Here is a 21,760-nt window from a genome sequence, read left to right as displayed (position 1 = left end):
TCTTCCCCTCCCTACATACCTATAAGAGCTTTATGACTTTCTGTTCTGTTGTTTTGACGACCGTAATGAATGGACTTGTAACAGAGACATATCTAATTACTTGACCGTTTTGAATGCAGCTTCGTGGGATCGCCACAGTGACCTTAGGGGAAAGCATGGGCAGTGATTCACAGGGAGTGGTCTGAATTCCTGGCTGAGCAGGTGATATAAAGAGATAGCACAAAACATAGGATTTGTGCTTGAGGCAGAAAGCAGAAAAAGGTTTTTAAAGGAAAATACAAGGTGGGAACCCAGTTTCAATGTATAGCTGTTTTTATAGCAGTTGCTTAAGAATTGACATTCATAAGACTGACATGAAAACCAATACAAATACAAAGTCTGACACTTGGTAGTCTGTGTACATAGATACTGTACATACACAGAGACACAATGTAATCATTTACCAGCTCTGGGATACGACACAAGTTGTTGAAAAAAATGAAATAACGATTCTGCCTGGCAGCCAAGCTCCATTTATTTATTTCCACTCCAGTGGGTCCCAACACAACAGCATTGTGAGATTTATTATTAGTGCCATTTGGGATAAATGTACAACCATATCTGAAATGGCCTTTTTTCAATGATAGTTTCCATTCCAAAACGCTGCTCGGAAAACTCATAAGCCTATAGATTTCAACCCTCTTCCTTTGATGTCTGCTCCCAGTGACACAGATCTGTTGTGAATTGTGAAGGACGTGTAGGTGGACTCTGAACTTTCCCTATGAAAAATGGGTGTGACTTATTTCAAAACAGGTTTGCTGCCGCTGCAGGCCTGCGAACAGGTTTCATATGGCGGTTATTTGCATGTGAAAACGAGTTTCCACACCCTCCCTCTACTGCTCAGTGCTTTACCACCTAGTTTAGTCTTTGTTCCTTTGTAGGTAGCAAAGTCCATAAGTATTCCTTTTTGTATTCCCAATTTGTATATATCTTATACGTTTGAATGTATCTGAAGACATGTAATGTCTAATGGGAATTTACAAGATTATGAAGACGATGTGCCTTTGACAATGAAGAAGTAAGTTTAGCCCATTTCAAGATATATGGCGATTACTCTGCTATCTTTACTATGTCTGTACTGGGCTATGTTTTCTTGAAAGGTTTATTTTATGCCAAGGAATGCATTATGACTATCTGTAAACATTGCCAAACAGAATGTGAACAGTGTAAGATATTCATGATAAGGGTAAAATCAAGGGTTTTTACAAGGACTGGTAGGTGATGTTTACTGTTGTAAAATGAATAAGGATGTATTATGATAATTAATATTCTATGAGAGGTGGTTAAATCATTAAAATAAAGTAAATGGCTGTTACCTGGGATTCATTATGTTACTTGAGGGAAATACAAGCCTTTTTATAAAAAGTAGCTAAACTAATCTAATCTAAACAATATATTAATGCTGCAATAGTTCAGGCAATTCAATAGACTGCAGTTTTCACAGCCTCATCTCTGACCTGTATCTGAAGTCACTTTGGGACCATTGCTTTGCTGGGCGCTAATGTATCTGCAAAATCCGCTTACATGGCTGTTTAATGACGCTGGCCTCTGCAGCGTGTTTTGATAACATGTGAAACATCAGGTTTCATTTCTGACATAAGCGTTTCAATAACTAGGAGTTAGTCAGGAAGGTAAGATGTTAATAAATGCATTGTATACAGTTTTACAGAACACAGAGACTGTTCTCATCAGGTGTAGAAATCTGTAATATTGGCACTATTTTTGTATTTTAGTTATGTAACCATTCAAGTTTAATGTGTGTCATTATGAAAACTATTTTTCTCACAATGCCCATGGTCTGTTTTGGTGGATAGGATTTGTCTGAGTTGTCTCTCTTAGATGTATTGAATTCTCTCTTTAAAGACTTGAGTGTCAACACAAGCTGCTTTCACAGGTGTTTGATGTACAGGAGTTAGAAAAGATTTAAATTAAAAATCGTGTGGCTTAAAAATGGAATGGGGAGAACGATTTTAGCTGAACATATCGACAAAACTTTTCTTGATCAAACATGGGCTGTGTGGCAGCTGGCGCACTATTTCTGTAGTTTCACAGACTGGATTTTCTATTAAGAGTCTCCTTAGGATTGTAACCCTGGTTAAATCAAGGGTCACGAGGGGAATAAAATATCATGAAATGCTGAAAACATAATTTTTCTGTGTTGAGAATAAACCCAGGAATCTATATTATATAAACCATTTCCCTTCACATGAAAGCCACCCGTCTTAATTGATGTGGGGGAGCAAGTAGACTAATTGATGATCGATCAGTCAATCCACAACTTCATCTCTTAAATTCTCAGGCCACTTAATTAATCAATTACTTTACTCTCAGTCTAACACCAATAAGGCCCTGGGCTTTCCCACTGTGATCAGACTGCTAGGAATACGTGCACGTTCATTGCATGGGAATTAATGCATGTAAAAAAAAAAAACTGCCTCAATCAACACAGAATTGGAGAAGTAAAACTAATTTTCACTTTAGGGCACAACTATAGCACAGAGTTGTTCAGCGTGGGAATGTGAGAATAAAACCATATCTATTTGGAATGAAGTGACCTTTAAAGCATTAGCTATATATTATTATTATTATTATTATTATTATTATTATTATATATTATATTATATTATATTATATTATATTATATAACACCAAGATAATATAAAGATATGTGCTTATTCAGGACTTTCATACATCAAGCCTATTCTGGTTGGAAAGTACTGCAATTTTGAAAGTGGAAGTTGAATATATGCTAAGTTAACAGAAAAACATAAATAGATTTGATCTGAGGATTACTTCATGAATACTAAATCCACTAAATGTTATTTAAACGGTAAACTAGTCAATCATACATTTGGCCCTGTACATGTTTGAATGTTGTTTCCTGTACTTTTTGTTAGGATCAAGCACTGATTCTTAAGAGAAAATCATTCTCTCCAGAACAGTAGCACTAAAATGCAGGGACAATGATTTATTTGATTCATCAAGTACGCTTCCTGTGAAATGACTTGGATTACCCTGAACTCCAGGTGGGTCTTGTATTTTCCCACAGTTTGCTTCTACAATGCAATAGACTGTACTGAAGATTCAAGACACTGTTGTACTAAAAAACACAAAATATATTGTTTAGATTGTTTTTAACTTTTTGCTGATCGTTTTTGAAATTTTGAGCCCACAGTTTTTTATGTTTTAACTAGTATCCAAACACATCTTGACTTTGGTAGTGATTTCTGCATTTTAAGTAAATATCCTTCATCGATCCTTTTGTCCATTCATTTCTGTGCTGTTAATTTTATCTATTTATCATCCCGGGCTACAGAGCAGGTATTTGTTTATCTGAAAAAAATCCACTATTGTCATGTTTGTTGGACACCAGTGAAAATATCAAAACTTGCATTCAGCTTTTTGTAGACATTTACACTGAAGTATATTCCTCTATAGTGCTGAGTCGTGTCAATCATTTTCCCTGATAATACATCTATTCTAAGGATTTTTACTGAGTATTGATCCATCTCTACTGTCAAGGACATCTTGTTAGTCAATGCACATTGAAACTTTAGTCAGCCTATTCACTAACGTTTTCCAAGGTTAATATCTGATGCCTGACCTTCTGAGTCAAAACTCCTTTACTTTTACATCAGCTGTGCCTCTAATTCAACAAAATGGTAGTAGAAAACCAATTCTCCAGGGGCTGACAACTGGGTTATTACTCACCAATCCTCGTTGCAACTGCACGCTTTTTATTTTGCTGTCTGATTACACTTGACTTTGTACACAAAAGAAAAATCTTCTTCATGGTGTCCACACACATTTTTTTTTTTTAAAGAAGGTGTTACAAAGAAAACAGTTTCACAAGGTTATCTTGGAAAAAAGGAGAACAATATCATAATGACCCTATAGCATTACATAATATATAGCTGTAATTATGTAGATAGGTACATGTAAGAATTACAATACAAGTTTGACAGCTTAGGCAGAATGTAAATGTAATTTCATTTATCTTTATTTGGAGACAGTGCTAATGTGTTTGCATTATGTTTTACAGGTGCCCCATATTAGCATCCTGATGTTCATTAAAGGAGTTGCTGCTTGATATTACAGTGATAATGGAAACACTATCACTGCTATCCTCTCTAAAAGGAGAGTTCAAGCCAGAGGATTACGTTCTACCACATTACAAGGAGTCCTATCGTCTGGCCATAGATGCTCTGGTGAAGGGAGGGAAAGAAAGTTATCAGGAATTCCTCTCGTCTGAAAACATCGGGGACTTTCTCTCTGAAGAGGAACTCGAGTTCATCCTAGATCATGCCGCCAGGGCCCTTGACGTCAATGCCTCTGAAGACAGTGAGCTCCTGCAAGACGACACATCCTCCACAGGGACATACTGGCCAGTGGAGTCTGACGTGGAAACACCAGACCTTGATCTGGGCTGGCCAGAGGTCCTACCTGACCAGCTGACCCGAACCCACATAGATCTGTTTTTCCACCCACCTCGACAAAACTGCCCAACCATAAAAGAAGTCGTAAGAAAACACATTCAAGATGCAAGGAAGGTAATATATAGATTCCTCATAAACTACTCAAACAGGACAATCTGTTGGAGATCAATGGCTAGTTGGGGCTTATCCAGGGATAGGTGTGTTTAGATACCTGATTAACAATTGACCACACTTATCTTCATTGATAAACTTGGAAATAGTTGTCTTAAAATATTTCCCTTCTAACCTATATCTTTGAGTTGTTGGTAGAAATACACACTTTAATTTGTAATTGTAAATTCATGGTCCAGGAACCAATCATTCCAGCAAATCTGAATCTGAGTTGCTTCACAAATATGCACGTATTGCTTACAAAGTGCCAAAACAAACATTCCTCAATGTTTCTTTCCTTTAAATAAACAATATAAGGTGTTACACATGTTCAAATTATTTATTATGTACTTACTTAAATACCTACATTGATAAGAATCTTTATTGACTTTATCTTTAAAAATAATGATTTACTAGTATGCAAATTCTTTAGGATTGTATATTGTTAAATATAATTAGGACCAAATACGGTTTCATCCTTGTAAAATGACAGAGTATCTGAATCCATAAACCGGTTTTGAATCATTGTTGATCTTCACATAACAGACTGACCTGCCCTTACTTTGCATAAGGTGAAAGACGTCACAAACTAAAGTTTTAATATTCTTTGACTAAATGGAAAGTTCAAGTCATACCGTTTAGAAGATTAAGATGTAGTTGGTAATTATAATGCATTCCCAGTAAAAGAGCTTTCAAATGTTATTAAATTAAAACTTAAAACACATATTATTAAAAAAATACCCAAATTAATGACCACCAGTTATTTAATATTATTATTATTATTATTATTATTATTTATTGTTATTACTTTAAGGAAATCACAGCCATCTTGAACGTCAAAAATGTGCCGTGCACTAAAATATGTCTAAATTCAATCTCTCCGGCTGTATTCAATTCTAAAATGCTTTAGCGTAAAATTCACAGAGAGCGACAGAAAATGTAAATGAGTTTTATTCTCTGAAACCCTTTCATTCTCCACGTAGAAGAAGCCTTAAACATGGTGTGCATTACTAAGAAGTTTAACTCATACTGAGAAGTGTTTCTATTTTCTTTTAAAATAATTGAATATATTGTTGAATGACTTCTGACTTAGTCTTCTGCAATTAACTACTGACAATGTAAGGGTTGAATTGAGTTGGTAAAAATAAGGATTGGGTTTGTTAGTGAAAGCTTTGCCAGCTCCGTCTTACATAATTGACACCTATGATCTCTTAATAACTTAGTCTTCATGTCTGGTTTCTTTCTTCTCAGGTCATTGCAATTGTCATGGATGTTTTTACTGATGTGGATATATTCAAGGAGATTGTAGATGCTTCAGTCCGGGGGGTTCCTGTGTACCTGTTACTTGATGACTATCAGTTGAAGAGCTTCCTAACTATGGCTGAAAAACAAGAAGTACAAGTCCAGAGACTAAGAGTAAGACAATACATATCTGTGTGCACTGTATACATGTATGTGTGTGGCCACACCTATACCTTTCATACAAAACCTGGCCCTAACTATGACATATTAGTAAATTAGATGTCATTGTTATTTTTTCGGCTCACATACATTTTTTTTTATAAGAATGCTTATGATGGATAAACCTTCTGTCAAGACAATGCATTCCCTTCGGATTTCCAGGGCTAATTTCAGACAACACATGGAGATATTGTTTCAAGCTACACTAATGTCCAAAGTATGTCCAGTCTTTGGTAGTAGTGAATTAGCACTGTTATGGATGAAAGATCCCCCTTAAATTAGTTAAAAATAAACTATCAAGATTCCATTGTAACCACGTTCAGACAAGAACCAGTTGCTAAAGAACACATTCATGATTTGGGGAATATTTAAAGGTGGCCATCCTTGCTTTCACAGTGGAACAGGGTGCATTATAGACATACATACAATTATTATAATTTAAAGAATATGACAGTTTTAGAGTTTGAAATGTGCTGCTGCATTTTTCTAAGAAAATGTATTTTATGCGCCTACTGCTCCATGATTATACTCTTTCTAAAGAGGCACAGAGATGTATGAATTGATAAATGTCATTGGTATTAAATATATACATTGTCAGATGGAATAGGTATGTGAAGCTGAGTAATGTTTAAAAGCATTCTCATGACAATAGATGTATATAGATCTGAAGAACTATAGACCCAGTAGTCTGCTTCCCAAATTATAAAGATACAAGCACTTTGCCTTCAGGACAGCCTGGACTTTGCCCAACCAAGAAAGCAAGCTGGATTCAGAAGTGGATATAGCATGATGGATCATATACAACACAAGTTGTACGAGCAGTATGAGAAAGATGCAGAGAAAATTAGCTTTCTCTGTGCCTGGGCTTTGCCAATTATGAGAGAGGATTTGATTCAAATTTATATAAACTCGGTAATCAGAGCTCTAAGAAATCAAGATCTTGATGAAACCTACATAAGTCTTGTTAAATCCAACTCCACCAAGATACTTAAAAGATTAAGATCTGTAAAGTAGTACATCAGTGTGACACAATCTCTCTAAAACTCTTCCCGGCAACTGTTGAAGAAATGTTCAAGACTTTGGAAGAAAGGGAAATCAAGTTAAATGGAGCTTTGGACAACTTATGATTTGCTGATGACATTCTCATGTTTATACGATTTCAAGTTACAAGCAGAAATACTGTACTTAAAAGGAACCTGAATTATACAAAAGTTATGTTTACATCTAGAAAAATTGAAATAGTTCAATAAATACTCAAATAAGTCTATCTTGGACAACTGATCAGCGCAGACAGAGATATTATGGAAGAATTCAAAAGAAGAGTGAAAATGGGATGGAGTGCGCTTGGAAGAAACAGGACGCTTTCAAAAGAAAATCTACCCACTGATCGATGCATACTACCAGTGCTCACTTTGTCACTTATGGCTGTGAAACCTGGTCACGCAATACAAAAATGTTGCAGACGACACAATGAAGCATGGAAAGATCTCTGCTTAGAATAACAAGAAGAGATAGAAAAATAAATGAATGGATCCCAGAACAAACCAAAATGTGACATCATTGAAAGAGAGAAAATGTTACAATTGTTAAAGAGGGATCGGTTATTTTAGGTAGACTCAATAAAGAGTTTGAGTTTTGTTTATATTTGTATTTGTCTTTTTGGTTTAGCACACAGAGCACTGTGAAATACAGATCACTGCTTGCATTATATATACAACATGGTAAACTAATTATTTTACTCTTATACTATATTACATGTCATTCAACAAACTATAAAGCAACCTCCTGGTACATTATGCAAGTTACTAATTAGTCACTCCTTTCTTGCTCAGTTTGTTTGTGATTTTGTTGTTAAGGCAGGCCATTCCTCCCAGTTACAGCCTCTGTAAAGTAGATTTTCAGAACAAAAAGACATCTCCCTTAAAGTGGTATGTGCTGATCATTGTCTATTAATTACACCAACACAGATCTTGCACCCTCCCTTTAGTTGCACAGACAGCTTCAGCGTTGATTGTTTCTAGTATTTACTAACGCAAAGGTACAAGTCAAAACTCGTCTGTCATATCTGGTTGGTTGAGTCTGATGTTTCATATATACTGACTAAATGTAACTTTGCTATTTGTTTATTTTGTTTTAGTTAATATACAGTATAGATGTTGTTTTTCTTTTGGACAAACACATGCACACATGTATATCAATACTAAATCCTCAATAGTAAAGACTGGGACTTATTTTCAGAAACAAATACTGCAGTTGTAAAATAATTTGAAATATTGTTCTCTTGCCTCAGCATTTCCCAGTCAATTTATTTTTGATGCCAGAGTGCTATTGTCACGATGGAGAAAATAGTTTTCTACTTTATTGAACGACAGAACAATTTTGCTTAAAACAACAACATTGCCTCACTATGCTGTTTATTTGATACCTGTTAAAAAAAATAATAATAATAATACCTGGTTTAAGTGCTTTTTGTGCTACTTAAGGAGAAATAGAAATGAGGACATTTATACAATTCTAAATATATATCTTTTCCTTGTAACTGATTTATTTAAAGGATTGGGATGAGTTTCATTTTCCGTTCTTTTTGAGGTACAAAGTATTATTATGTCAAAGTCTTATGGGCTTATTCATAATGCAGGTTTAATATTTTTTTCAGAAAATTCATAAAAGAAAGAGTAATTTATACATCTACTGACACACCTTATAAATGCCTTTGGCAAAGATCATGTACAAACATGCAAAGTTGTTCGCAAGACACACACACAAAATCTCATGAGGTGAACTGAGCCATGTTTTCTTTTGGACTATTCATCGTTTACATGAATTTGTTTAGACATGTTATGAAAACAGGATGTAGCCGAAAAACTGCACAAAGGTGCTGAGATTCAAAGCCCGAAAGAGGAGGACTGACTTTGCAGCATGTGGACTGCAGCCTTTCCAGAATGCCCTCAGAGAACTGCTGCACCCAAAGTTTTCCAAGATTTCAGCCTCGCCCAAGCAGTCTGAACAACTGTCTGCAACCCGATGCTTTTCAAACCCAATATATTCACAAAAAAGACATAATGTTAAATAATTGTAAATCACAACAACATCCACTCCACTTCAGATTGCTAATTAAATCTAAACACACCCAGCGATATTTGTATACATATGCAATTAGCGGATCGTATGTCATATAAGGAAAAGGATAGGATTATGTCTGAGCTGCAGGTTTTATTTCTCATGGTCCTTTGACAAACTCAAGGTTATGGGGATTAATAAGTCTTCTGCTGACCCCAATCAGTAAATGGAAATGACTTATCTTGTGATCCTATGAGGATGTGTATCCTTGGTGACAGGGATATAGTAGAGACGCAAGTTTGAAATGTAAAAATGCATTATTCATCAATATCCCCTGCTAAAAAGAATAATAAGGTGGGGTGGTTTAACAAAACATTACTTTAATTACCATGCCTATGATAAGAAGGAGTTACTTTTTCTACTTCAGTTTGCATTGTCGATCAGGCCAGTAAATATTTTTTTTGCGTAGAGGGAGTGTAGCACAAGTACTTTTGCTAATATATTTATAGTCAAACCCACACAGACAATACAGGCATATTCAGACAGACGATTGGTTGTTTGAATAAATATTATTTTTAACCTTCCTGTCCATTCAAACGCATACATTACCATATGTAGAACAGTGATGATGCTTGCTCAATGTGCTTTCCTGTGATGTCTTAATGTGTACAATTATAGTAAAGTGTTTATTAACTTTTAGATCAATGTTTGTGCATTTGAAATACTGATATGCAGTTTTGATTTTGCGGTTTCAGAACATGAGGGTACGCACAGTAAAGGGCCAGGAATACATGTGCAGATCAGGTGCCAAATTCTATGGAGCAATGGAGCAGAAGTTTATCTTGATTGACTGCCTCACGGTGATCTACGGTTCATACAGGTATTTATACCCACTACCTACACCTACAATACAAGCCTTGTAAAAGCCACTGGTGAAAGTCAATCTAAAGTGTTTTAAAATGGATTGAAAACTATATATTTTCCATGATTGATCTAATTGAAAAGCTTTAAAAAAATGCTTCCATAAACTCAGTTATGATCAGCTTAGCATTGTAGATGTTTCTAAAATAACACTTTAAAGCAAGCAATTATCATGGGACAAATACAAGTATACACTCACCTAAAGGATTATTAGGAACACCTGTTCAATTTCTCATTAATGCAATTATCTAACCAACCAATCACATGGCAGTTGCTTCAATGCATTTAGGGGTGTGGTCCTGGTCAAGACAATCTCCTGAACTCCAAACTGAATGTCTGAATGGGAAAGAAAGGTGATTTAAGCAATTTTGAGCGTGGCATGGTTGTTGGTGCCAGACGGGCCGGTCTGAGTATTTCACAATCTGCTCAGTTACTGGGATTTTCACGCACAACCATTTCTAGGGTTTACAAAGAATGGTGTGAAAAGGGAAAAACATCCAGTATGCGGCAGTCCTGTGGGCCAAAATGCCTTGTTGATGCTAGAGGTCAGAGGAGAATGGGCCGACTGATTCAAGCTGATAGAAGAGCAACTTTGACTGAAATAACAACTCGTTACAACCGAGGTATGCAGCAAAGCATTTGTGAAGCCACAACACGTACAACCTTGAGGCGGATGGGCTACAACAGCAGAAGACCCCACCGGGTACCACTCATCTCCACTACAAATAGGAAAAAGAGGCTACAATTTGCACAAGCTCACCAAAATTGGACAGTTGAAGACTGGAAAAATGTTGCCTGGTCTGATGAGTCTCGATTTCTGTTGAGACATTCAGATGGTAGAGTCAGAATTTGGCGTAAACAGAATGAGAACATGGATCCATCATGCCTTGTTACCACTGTGCAGGCTGGTGGTGGTGGTGTAATGGTGTGGGGGGTGTTTTCTTGGCACACTTTAGGCCCCTTAGTGCCAACTGGGCATCGTTTAAATGCCACGGCCTACCTGAGCATTGTTTCTGACCATGTCCATCCCTTTATGACCACCATGTACCCATCCTCTGATGGCTACTTCCAGCAGGATAATGCACCATGTCACAAAGGTCGAATCATTTCAAATTGGTTTCTTGAACATGACAATGAGTTCACTGTACTAAACTGGCCCCCACAGTCACCAGATCTCAACCCAATAGAGCATCTTTGGGATGTGGTGGAACGGGAGCTTCATGCCCTGGATGTGCATCCCACAAATCTCCATCAACTGCAAGATGCTATCCTATCAATATGGGCCAACATTTCTAAAGAATGCTTTCAGCACCTTGTTGAATCAATGCCACGTAGAATTAAGGCGAAAGGGGGTCAAACACAGTATTAGTATGGTGTTCCTAATACTCCTTTAGGTGAGTGTATATTTAAAATCTAGTTGCATCTTGTTATGGTGATACTCTGCATCTGTTAAAAGAAACACAAATTACATTTAAATTCATTTTCCATGTAATCAATGCATGTCTGTTGATGTTGTAAGCCTATATTATAAGTCTCTTCTTGTTTTCCTTTCAGTTTCATGTGGTCCTTTGAGAAGATCAATCTCAGCATGGTGCAAGTAATCACAGGCCAACTGGTCCATTCTTACGATGAAGAATACAGAATGCTGTTTGCACGTTCCACGGTCCCCGACGCTTTTGCTCCAGAGACTGTGCTGCTGGACAGAAAGCACGACAGATGGCAAAATGGAACCAACTCTGTGACCTCGTATGTTTCGCATTGTGGCCAACCGTTTGAGCGAAGAGACAAGTTGAGACATACCCTCGACACGGTTTACATGAAAGCCTGTGGAAGACAGCTCAATGTAAAGAACAACATGGAAGACTATGAAGAGGACCCATATCAAACGAGGACTTCTGGGTACAGACCAGCAATCAAAACAGGATATAACATACAGAGCCGTATCCAGCAACTTCAGTCTTCGGAGACTAATAACTTCCTGAAAAGACACAGTTATGCTGGAGAGAAACAGGAAATCTCCTACCTTCCACACCGGAAATATTTAGCAAGTAATTGGAATGTGGCAGCAGCAGTGGACAATCCCCCTGGGAGACACAATTACCTGTCTGGAGGTGCAGGGGATCAGTACCACCAAGGCAGACTAAACCAACCATACAACAGGAATACAAATTTCCGACAGTCATTTCACGGTACTGACAAGCAAGTTCTTTCTTTGCAGCAGAACATGCCAACCCTCGAGCGCACGGCGAAGTCCTTCTTACGAACCTGGCGGATCGAATCGTACCTCAACAACAGTGACTTTCCTGGTGGGGACTCTGGAGACTACTTAGACCATGCAGCCATGCAATATGAGGGTTTAGATTCCAAAGATGGCAAACAGAATCCTCTTTACATGCATTCCCGCCTACGGTCTTCCCTCGTTTTCAAGTCAACGATACCGGAGCAGCCAGAATCGAACAGTTTTACAGCCAACTCATCTTCCAGACCGAACAATGATCTAGCTGCCCCCTCCGGCAATAAGTTTTACTCCGCTGTGCAGAGGAACCCAGTAATACAAGTAGAAAACCGAATGAGGCAGGATGATAACTACATGCTAAAAAGGCGTAGTTTACAGATCTACGATGAGCCCAAAACAAATATGAACTATGGCACTGGTAAAGACCCCTATCACTCTGTTTACTCTTCCTATAATAGACCATCAGCCAATAAGCCCGATGTTTTACATCAGGAAAACACCTATGCTTATAACAGGCATAACGTGCATGATTCAAGGCCAAATGCGGACTATAGATCTGACAAACAATCATCAAGCTACATGTATGGAAGTTTAGGCCGAGGACAGACTGAAACTAATGCCAGGAATGAGAGTGAAAGGTATGGCCAATATACGGCTGTGCCTCACCTGGATGGACTCAGGTCTTCCTCACAGCATGATGTCAATAGCGATGACAATAAAAATCAGCTTTCAATTCCAAACTTGCAAAATCCGCCATCAAGAACTGTATCTGTTACTTCTATGGAAGAGAATAAACAGCCTTCCCTGAAGTCTAATAAAAGCGGGCAGAGTTCCCCACGCTTCTTTAAAAGGAGCACAAAGAAAATCAAATCCCTCCTTAGTTTAACGGGAAAAGATACAAAAAGCAAAAACGGCTCAACTAATATGATCTGTAGCAGCAGTACGGACACGTTGATATCGGATGACGATGAACAGAATCCCAAATCAGGCAAAGGGAAGAAAATGAACAGCACTGAGGCGAACTCCATCAAATCTCTTGGTCACAGCAGTCCCGTCAGGATAAATGCAAGACTTCGGGTGAAGGAGAACCATTTTTCAGATGATGGGGGCAATGCATCGGCACCACGGTTCAGCACCGAAGAGCTACACGATCAGACCGGCCAATCATCAAAGAACATCCCCAGCGTCCCTGCTGTCTCTTCCAGTACACTTGACAGACATCGGCCACAGACGACCGGCGGCTGTTATGAGAAACCAAGCCCGGTGACGGACTACACGAACAAGAACCGTCTGACTGAGAAAAGGGTGTACAGCCGCTTTGAGCCCTTTTGCACGTTTGAAAAGCAGCCGTCGGCTTCGGATCACACTGCAGCCACCACGACCATCCACGCACCCGAGAAAAACAAGACCATCTTCAACAGTCAGGGAAGAACTGGCTCTGCGTTCACACGTCATAACTCTACAGGGTATCAAAGCTACACTCACACTGAGAATAAATTTGGCAGATTCATGCAACGAGTAGGAAATCTTATTAAACACAAGTAGGGCATAGGGCGGGAAAACTGACAATGCTAATGGGAAAATCCAAAGCAGAAAAACATATTTTAAAGACATAAACTGATAAGAAACAGTAATGTTAATGGCCATACTGTTTGTTTGAGACTACAGTGCGTACACACATTCTTGTGCTACTATTCCTGGGTTAAATTATGTATTGGATTACATTTGTAATACCTCATTCTGTATTTCTGTTCTACACTGTTTCTACGCCATTTCTTGTACATATAGAACATGTTTTTGTTTAGTTGTTTTTTTTTACCTTAAATATTATCTTTAAATGTCATATCTGCATCTTGTGGTATTAAGGTGTTTATATTCAGGGTTTAGGTAAAAAATAAGAAGCCAAATTTATATATTTTGGTTGAATTTGAGGGCTGCTTTATGTAAGCATGGGGCGAGATACTACAGCTGACATGGAAGGCACTTTTTAATTAAATACTAAAACCATCACAGTACAGACTCATATTACTGCCAGGGAAAACCTATACCAGGTAGAATCTGTTGCACAGCATTTCTACACATGACTTTTTATTTAATATATAGGACTTCTGATTGTATATACCTAGAACACTTTTATATATAGTCACACCATAAAATATATGGAAAATAAATCTGGCAAAACATCAGGATTAACTGTAGGAATTATTACAATGGAATTAAAAAACAGTGGAAACATTACGACACAATTCAATAAATTAATATAGATTGTGACGTACATATGGTAATCAAATTTCACCACAATGACCCACAAAAAAATATGATAATTACATTTTAATTACTTTAATAATGTTTTAATAACTCTGATGTTGGCACTGTGCTCTGCTCTGAAAGTGTTCATATGAAAGCACTCAGGATATCGCAGAGGGTCCTGCATAGAACATAATAAAAAGTACTTTGTGGGAGATAGAAGTTCATACATTATTAAATTAAAAATACTTTTAAATAGAGACTTAGAATAAAACAGAATATAGAAAGTTCCACATAGGAGATAACTCATTGTTCTCTGGCACTAATATATTTTCAAATCACTGTGACTTTAGAGTCTTTTATAACTTTCTGTTTTTTAAAGCAATAAATCAGGCAAGACTGAAACTCAGATATTTCTCCTACTAGTGAGTTAGACTTTTTAATACTGATCATTTGTGATGGACTCACCATAACCAAAAAGTCTGTGTTCATTCTCTTGTATTTTTGCCTCTTTTGTGAATTAATTTCTGGAATGGCAAACGTTGATTATTCAATTGTCCAGATATAGCAATGCTTTGGCAAAGGCTTAAATGCAGTGATGTAAAAAGGCAGATTTCAAGCATGATTCTTGCCTCATGTTGGGACCTGCTTGACAGTACAACACACATACATAACTTCCATTAACTTCATCATAGCTCATTGGAAAAAATATCACACTTTATAGCACTTATCGAGGGGGAGCGTTTTATGCTGAGCACAGTTCTGATTAATATTAATGTAAGCCTTACATTTGAGACTAAAAGAAGCATTGATTCTGCATCATCTACATCAGTGTTTGCCAACCATTGTACCACGGCACACCGGTGTGTCTTCAGGCATAAACACGCGTGCCATGGGATTTCTGAAGAGCCACACACTAAATAATCATTTGAATTTAGGATTTCTTTATATACAGAGCCACATTTCATACAGATATGACCATTTAGACTTAGAATCTAGAACCTACGTGATATTCAGATCAACTATAATACTGCATTGCAGCACAGAAAGGAGAGATCTTACAAGCTTTGGAAGTTTATAAAGGAGTGGGCGGGTGGAGAAGGTTGCTGTGCTGTTCTGCAGGTGTGACTTAGGCATGAAAACGTGTGAGGAACCATTGATCTGCCTCATCCCATAGAACGCAAGGATTATAAATATGAATTGTATTACATAAATATTATTTTTAATTGGGAAAATCTCCAAGGGAAAAGCTGTAGTCAAATAAAAGAACCAAACGTGAACCCCCATTAAAAATAATGCAGTCAGACCAAAAATATAATAATATTCATTCCACTGCAGTGCTCAGCTCAGGACTGAAGCATGATGCCAGCATCTGTTATGATTCCGCTTTAAGCATCATGACAGCAATCAGAAAACAGTGTATTAGAAATTCAGAGGCGTTTGCTTAGAACTTTTTCTTTCTCTTTAAAATTAGGGGTTCAATAAATCACATATATTTTACTCTGCTGGCCAAAGAATGTGTATTTCTTGGGATCATTGCAGACCACTAAAATGCTGTTTGAATCTATTGCTTTCTGGACTGGAATCCTTTGCCACAACTCTGGAAAACATAAGAGTTAATAAATAAGCAATAAGTCAATTTGACCCTGTTATTAAAATTGGAATATATATATATATATATATATATATATATATATATATATATGTTATTGTAGTGCTTTGTAATGGTAATTTAAATACATTTTCCATATGCACACAACAGTACAGTATCACATAGTACAGAACCATCTGTGATCTAAGGTATTTAAAAACACCCTAGTCATTATGTTGCCATTGTTGAATAGATAATTATCAGGTGTGGTGCTTAAATTCGCCTTTCATACAGTAATGTTCAGACTAAGCCCTCTGATGCAATAGTTTTTTTATTTCTGTATATATTCTTCACTTTCTTCATTCATTTTTTCTAATCTAACCCTTTACCTATCTCTCCCTCCCTCTCTCTCTCTCTCTCTCTTTCTCTCTGTATGTGTATGTGTGTATATATATAGTGCCTTGCAAAAGTATTCACACCCTTCCTATTGTGGGTCCTAATGGTGTCCCATTTTGTGAAGTTATAAAATGATTCATACATATTTTATTCAAAACTTGAATGCTAAAGCTGATTACCTTTAACTGTAAGACAATTTATAGTAAATGTCAGCAATAACCAAAGAAGAATACAAAAGGCATGGAGTACATTTGGAAAGAGTGGTGTGATATTGAAAGGAAATCTCCCCATCTGCTTGACAAGAAAACTATGTGATCAATGCATACTACCATTACTCACCTGTGGCTATGAAATCTGATCATTAAATGCATCTAAGACTAACACAAGTATGACATCATTGATAGAGATATCATTGAAGGTCGTAGCAGTGCATTAGTGCAGTCTGATATGGTATGGACAACATCAATGCACGTACAGGTCAGAATGGTAATATGGCATTATAAAGATGGGTTGTGTCATACTGTTATTATATAATGATTAAAAACAATCAGAGCATGAAGATAAGGGGTGTTTTGTTTCATTTTTTACTCATTATCTCTTTAAATAGGCTGCAGAATTCAGGAGACTTGTTTACTCCATGACATGACAACAGGAGTACCAATTATTAGATGTACTGCTGTGATAGTTTGAAAATAAAATGTAGAAGTCATCAAGTAGTAGGTTAGACCCCCTTCAGATTAAGGCCTATGAATTACAAATTAAAAATGTGACCTAGCCCGAATCTGCAAACTAAAAACTTGAATCCAATCAGTCGGGAGCCACTTTCTACTACTTATAAATGAGAGCTCGATAGCGCACAATTTATGTCAAGGTTTTGATTTGTTCTATGCTAAAGTAATTTATCTCTGTAACGTTTTGCCTAGTAAATAACAGCAGTTTAATTTCATTTAACACATTGTCATGTGTGATAAGAGCCACCACCCGGATATGAACCATCACCTTGATTTGTTTTGTTGATGTGACTTTGCTTTATTAATGCTGCAGTTTATCATTGAATAAGAATTTAGTTTAGCAAATAGTAATAATTACCATTAACAGTTTGAAACGGTGGGGTTTTCAGACAAAATAATTCACCACACTCTGGTACGAATAAGGAACGTCCTTTAATTTAGATACTGAACTCATATGATCTTGAACTGGTTATTCTACCATGTACATTTATAAATACAATTATTCCAGATTTTTTAAAAAAATGGAAAAACACACAAATAGCCAAAGAAAAAGAGTACAAGAAAAGAACAACAAAAACAGTCAATTTGACTATATATTCAAGGGAACAGATATCTCAGTCCAACACAGTCCATTCAATATAGAATACGGAGCACAGCTGCCCACACACACTACAGCAGACCACAACTATTTACATGACTGACCACTTCCTTCCTCAGGTCCACAGCATCCACCAAAGTCCCTGCTAGGTCCCTCCCAGCAAGCTCGTTGCCCTATAATGCAAGTGCCAGCCTCCCTGAGCAGTGCCGACTCACCAGCACAAGAAGCTACAATATTTCAATCACTGATATTATTTCACAGAACATTATGGCCTTTAAACAGATATTTTAATTGTCTGCTCACATTCAAAATTTATTTTTTATAACACAAAAGTACTCATATCGCTTACTTGGAATACATTATATCCAGATATATATTTGTAAATATCTGATGCACCTGATATTTTATCTTGGTAAAAAAAAATGTAGAGAAAAGCTGTGTGCTTAATCATCTATGGGAAGCAAACGTAATGTCATCTGGCTGGCAAGGATCTGTGAAGCAAACTTTTTGTTACAAAACATTTTCACTGAGAATTAAGTTTTATACTGCACTGGATACACTTAAAAGACATTACAAACGCCATAATAACTGTGAAAAAGAGACATCCTTTCTTATATGATACTGAAGGCAAAAAATACTAAGTTGGAGAAGTTCTGAAACTCCAAGCTGAAGTAATAATTTGAGATACAGCCTTTGCTTCAGAATTGTGTCATTTACAGAAATTGAAAATAGCATCTCATAATGATTATTCTACAGAGCAAGTATGTTGTGTATTTATGGTTTGCCATGTATGGACCTTGTTTGACCTTTAAGGAAACATTGTCTTGCTTGTTCAGCTCATACTAGAGTGATTTGGGGCTGTGTAGGCCATTGAATCCCTCATTTTTGAGTCCCCCACTAGGTTTACTATTGCTGTCTGTAACTGTGCTGCAAAATTAAAACTCGAATGGGTAATAGATTAATTAATCAGGGATGTAAATGAAACTGAGGAAATATAATCTGTGAAGCTGTTGGCACTACATTAAGAGGTTTGATGCTTTACTTAATGCCTTGTGTGAATAGCCCTCCTGATTGAGAAAGACATAATTACTGTCCTCCGTCTTCATCAAATAACACACTGAGCTGAGACTCAATTCCAAGTCCTAGAATGTGGACCGTTATATAAATCATTTTGAAAGGTTAAGTCACATTTAACTGTGGCATTCAATCTAGCAACAACTTCACCAGGACAGAAAGGGGACACACCATTCTAAGCACTGGATGTGAACATCTTGAAAATGGGCTTGCAAGGTATTTCTGAAATCTTTGGCTGAGAAAGTCCTCTGGCGAAAAATATATTTTTAATATACTGCAGATCAATGGTGAACTGCCCTCAATGTTTAAAATCGTGTGGCCCAGTTTGCCCTGATTTTTCTGTTAACTACTCAGCATAAATCTCTATTAAAGATTTCATGCTTACATTAGAGAATAAAATGTCTCCATCCCCACTGGGTACACAATGTTATAATGACAGGTACAGTACAGGTAGCTCCACAGCCTCTACACGCAGGTCAACCCCAAACACAATTGACAGTCAGAAAAAGTCCCCCATATACCTTCTGAGCATTACTTTTATCCCATCTTTCCACAATGAAAAGCATTGGTCACAATGCTCAGGCCAAAGTTAAAGATAACAATAACAATACTTATGGCATGTATTATAGGTGTAATATTTGTAATCCTGGTTGAGATAAAATTGTAGCTTATTGTATTTGTTGTTGTGTTGAAAACCTTCAGTTTTAAATTGTCTGGTGGAATAATATAATAAAATTGTCCGTTTTAAATAAAAAATAACATAAAGGATTTGTTTTTTCTATGCATTTTTGTATCCCTTTTATAAATGGGATAACCAACTAGGAGCCGGTTGCATAAAACATTAAACCAGACTTAACTCCCAAGCAGGATTTAAAACTACTCTCAACTCAACTCTTCAAAACAAAATTTTAGGGTAAGCATGATGGGAAACGTCATTTTGAAGAGAGTGTATTTTAAACCCTGCTTGGGAGTTAAGTTTAGATTATGGCTTTAATGCACCTGGCTCCAGGTCTTGTTGTAAGTTGTGTTGTTCTATTATTTAATTGTGAAAAGAATATTGAAGCTTGAATAAGTCAACTGGTGTAGTTGTTTAAAATATGTTTATTTGGATTCAATCAAAATTTTGAATTACCAGATTTTCCAGTGAAAAAAACAACTTTATATTTGGAGTGTCCCCTATATGCAGTGTCCCCCCTCAGAAATGGCATATATGAAACAAGGAAGAAAATGCCATGCTGAAATCAGAGCGCTCGCTGAAGTCAATAGCAGCAATGAGAAACAAGAAGACACTACAGTTGTAGTCATCAGAAACAGAAGAGTGATGTGGAGAAAGTATCATGACAACATTGTTTCAATGTCTTTTTTCCACATTGAATTTACATTGAAAATTGATTGGATTTGCAAATGCAATCAACGTCTAATTCCCAACATTGATTCAATGTTGAATTCTAGACGTTGATTCAATGTTTAATAACCAATGTTGACATTTTGTTGAAAATGTGTTGGATTTGCAAATGGAATTGACATTGAATTGTCAATGTTGGTTCAACATAAATTTATTCAGCAAAATGCTACCAATGTTATACAATGCCGTGGCAACTTTGTGTGTTAGCTGGGTAGCAGTTAAACATTTAAGCAACAAATTCCAACATTTTCAACATTGTCAGATTGTCTCCAAGGTGAACAGGTCCTTTCTCACATCTGATTGGCTGTTTACCTGATGACGCTTCCTGATACACCTTTGATTCATCAGCTCAGCTGTGTTAAAAACCTGTTGTGCTAATAATGTCGTTGTTACAGCCTCAGAATTTGACGTCATTCCAACTTTCACACACAACCATTATATGACCAAATTCTGAAGTTGGATTCTGACATCTATACAACGTTATACAGAAGTCATCATGTGACATCAGATTTTGGTCATATAATGGTTGTATGTGAAAGTTGGAATGACGTCAGATTCTGATATCGTAACAACGACATTATTCTAACGTCAATCCAACTTTCACATACAACAATTATATGACCAAAATCTGACGTCAGATGCTGACTTCTGTATAACGTTGTATAGATGTGAGATAATATGTCCCACTGCATTTATAGTCTTAAGAATCACCAATGCATCATTGTGTTCATCTACCTTACTGGAATAACAGGTGAACATTACTTATGTTTTGAGTCGAGGATATGACCCACAGGGTGAGGGGCCTATGTAGTTATCATGGCACCCCGGTGAATGCATTTTGTTTAACAAAGCTGCCTATTGGCTACTGCAATTGGCTACATTTAATTAATCAGTGGGAGTAAAGTATAATTGAAAAAAACCCACACACAATCAGTTTATTTAATGGCAATGCATTTTTGAAGATTGAGCAGAAAGATGAAAGAACTGAAATACACTCTTTGTTCCACAGAAAGTTCAGCTGTAAAAAAACTGTCAAAAGCTGTTAGACATCATACAACCTTCTTGTGGATTAAATGCACATCTGATCGATAGTGAGATTCTCAGTCCAAACGATATCTTTTATTTGTCATTTCAGACTCTTTTAAGCTTAAACAACATTAATAGGAACTCAATCTCAAATAATACCTCGAGCTGTGTACTTCAGTTTTGGACATCTGGTGCCTGGGTTGTAATGTGCTGAGTTAAAATCAATCTTTCAATGATTTCATCTCCGAGAAAATTGCACTGTATTCTTTCCCTGCCATATCTTTTAATATAGGAATTGTGTGTGTTGGCAACCTCGAGAATATTCTATTGTCGATGAAGACCAAACATAATGTAATAGAAATCTAATATAGAGATATACTGCAGGCAAC

At 36.8% G+C, this 21,760-nt stretch overlaps 1 protein-coding gene across 2 annotated transcripts; it reads left to right on the top strand.

The window, feature by feature from the left end:
- The first annotated feature begins 866 nt into the window (after positions 1-866).
- Positions 867-17,101, top strand: fam83b (family with sequence similarity 83 member B). 2 transcript variants are annotated; one of them, XM_066696591.1, is made up of 5 exons: positions 867-1,057; positions 4,082-4,589; positions 5,877-6,041; positions 9,902-10,026; positions 11,622-17,101. In XM_066696591.1, exons 2-5 carry the CDS (start codon positions 4,143-4,145, stop codon positions 13,846-13,848), a joined length of 2,964 nt encoding a protein of 987 aa, XP_066552688.1. In that variant the 5' UTR covers positions 867-1,057; positions 4,082-4,142; the 3' UTR covers positions 13,849-17,101. The 2 variants fall into 2 exon arrangements, with proteins under 2 accessions (XP_066552688.1, XP_066552689.1); XM_066696592.1 differs by lacking the exon at positions 867-1,057 and adding an exon at positions 2,931-3,065.
- Positions 17,102-21,760: the final 4,659 nt, after the last annotated feature.

Source organism: Amia ocellicauda, chromosome 23 (genome assembly GCF_036373705.1).
Source record: "Amia ocellicauda isolate fAmiCal2 chromosome 23, fAmiCal2.hap1, whole genome shotgun sequence".
In the NCBI taxonomy this organism is placed as follows: Eukaryota; Metazoa; Chordata; class Actinopteri; order Amiiformes; family Amiidae; genus Amia; species Amia ocellicauda.
The sequence above is the reverse complement of the archived record's forward strand: the minus strand, read 5'-3'. Positions and strand labels throughout refer to the sequence as shown.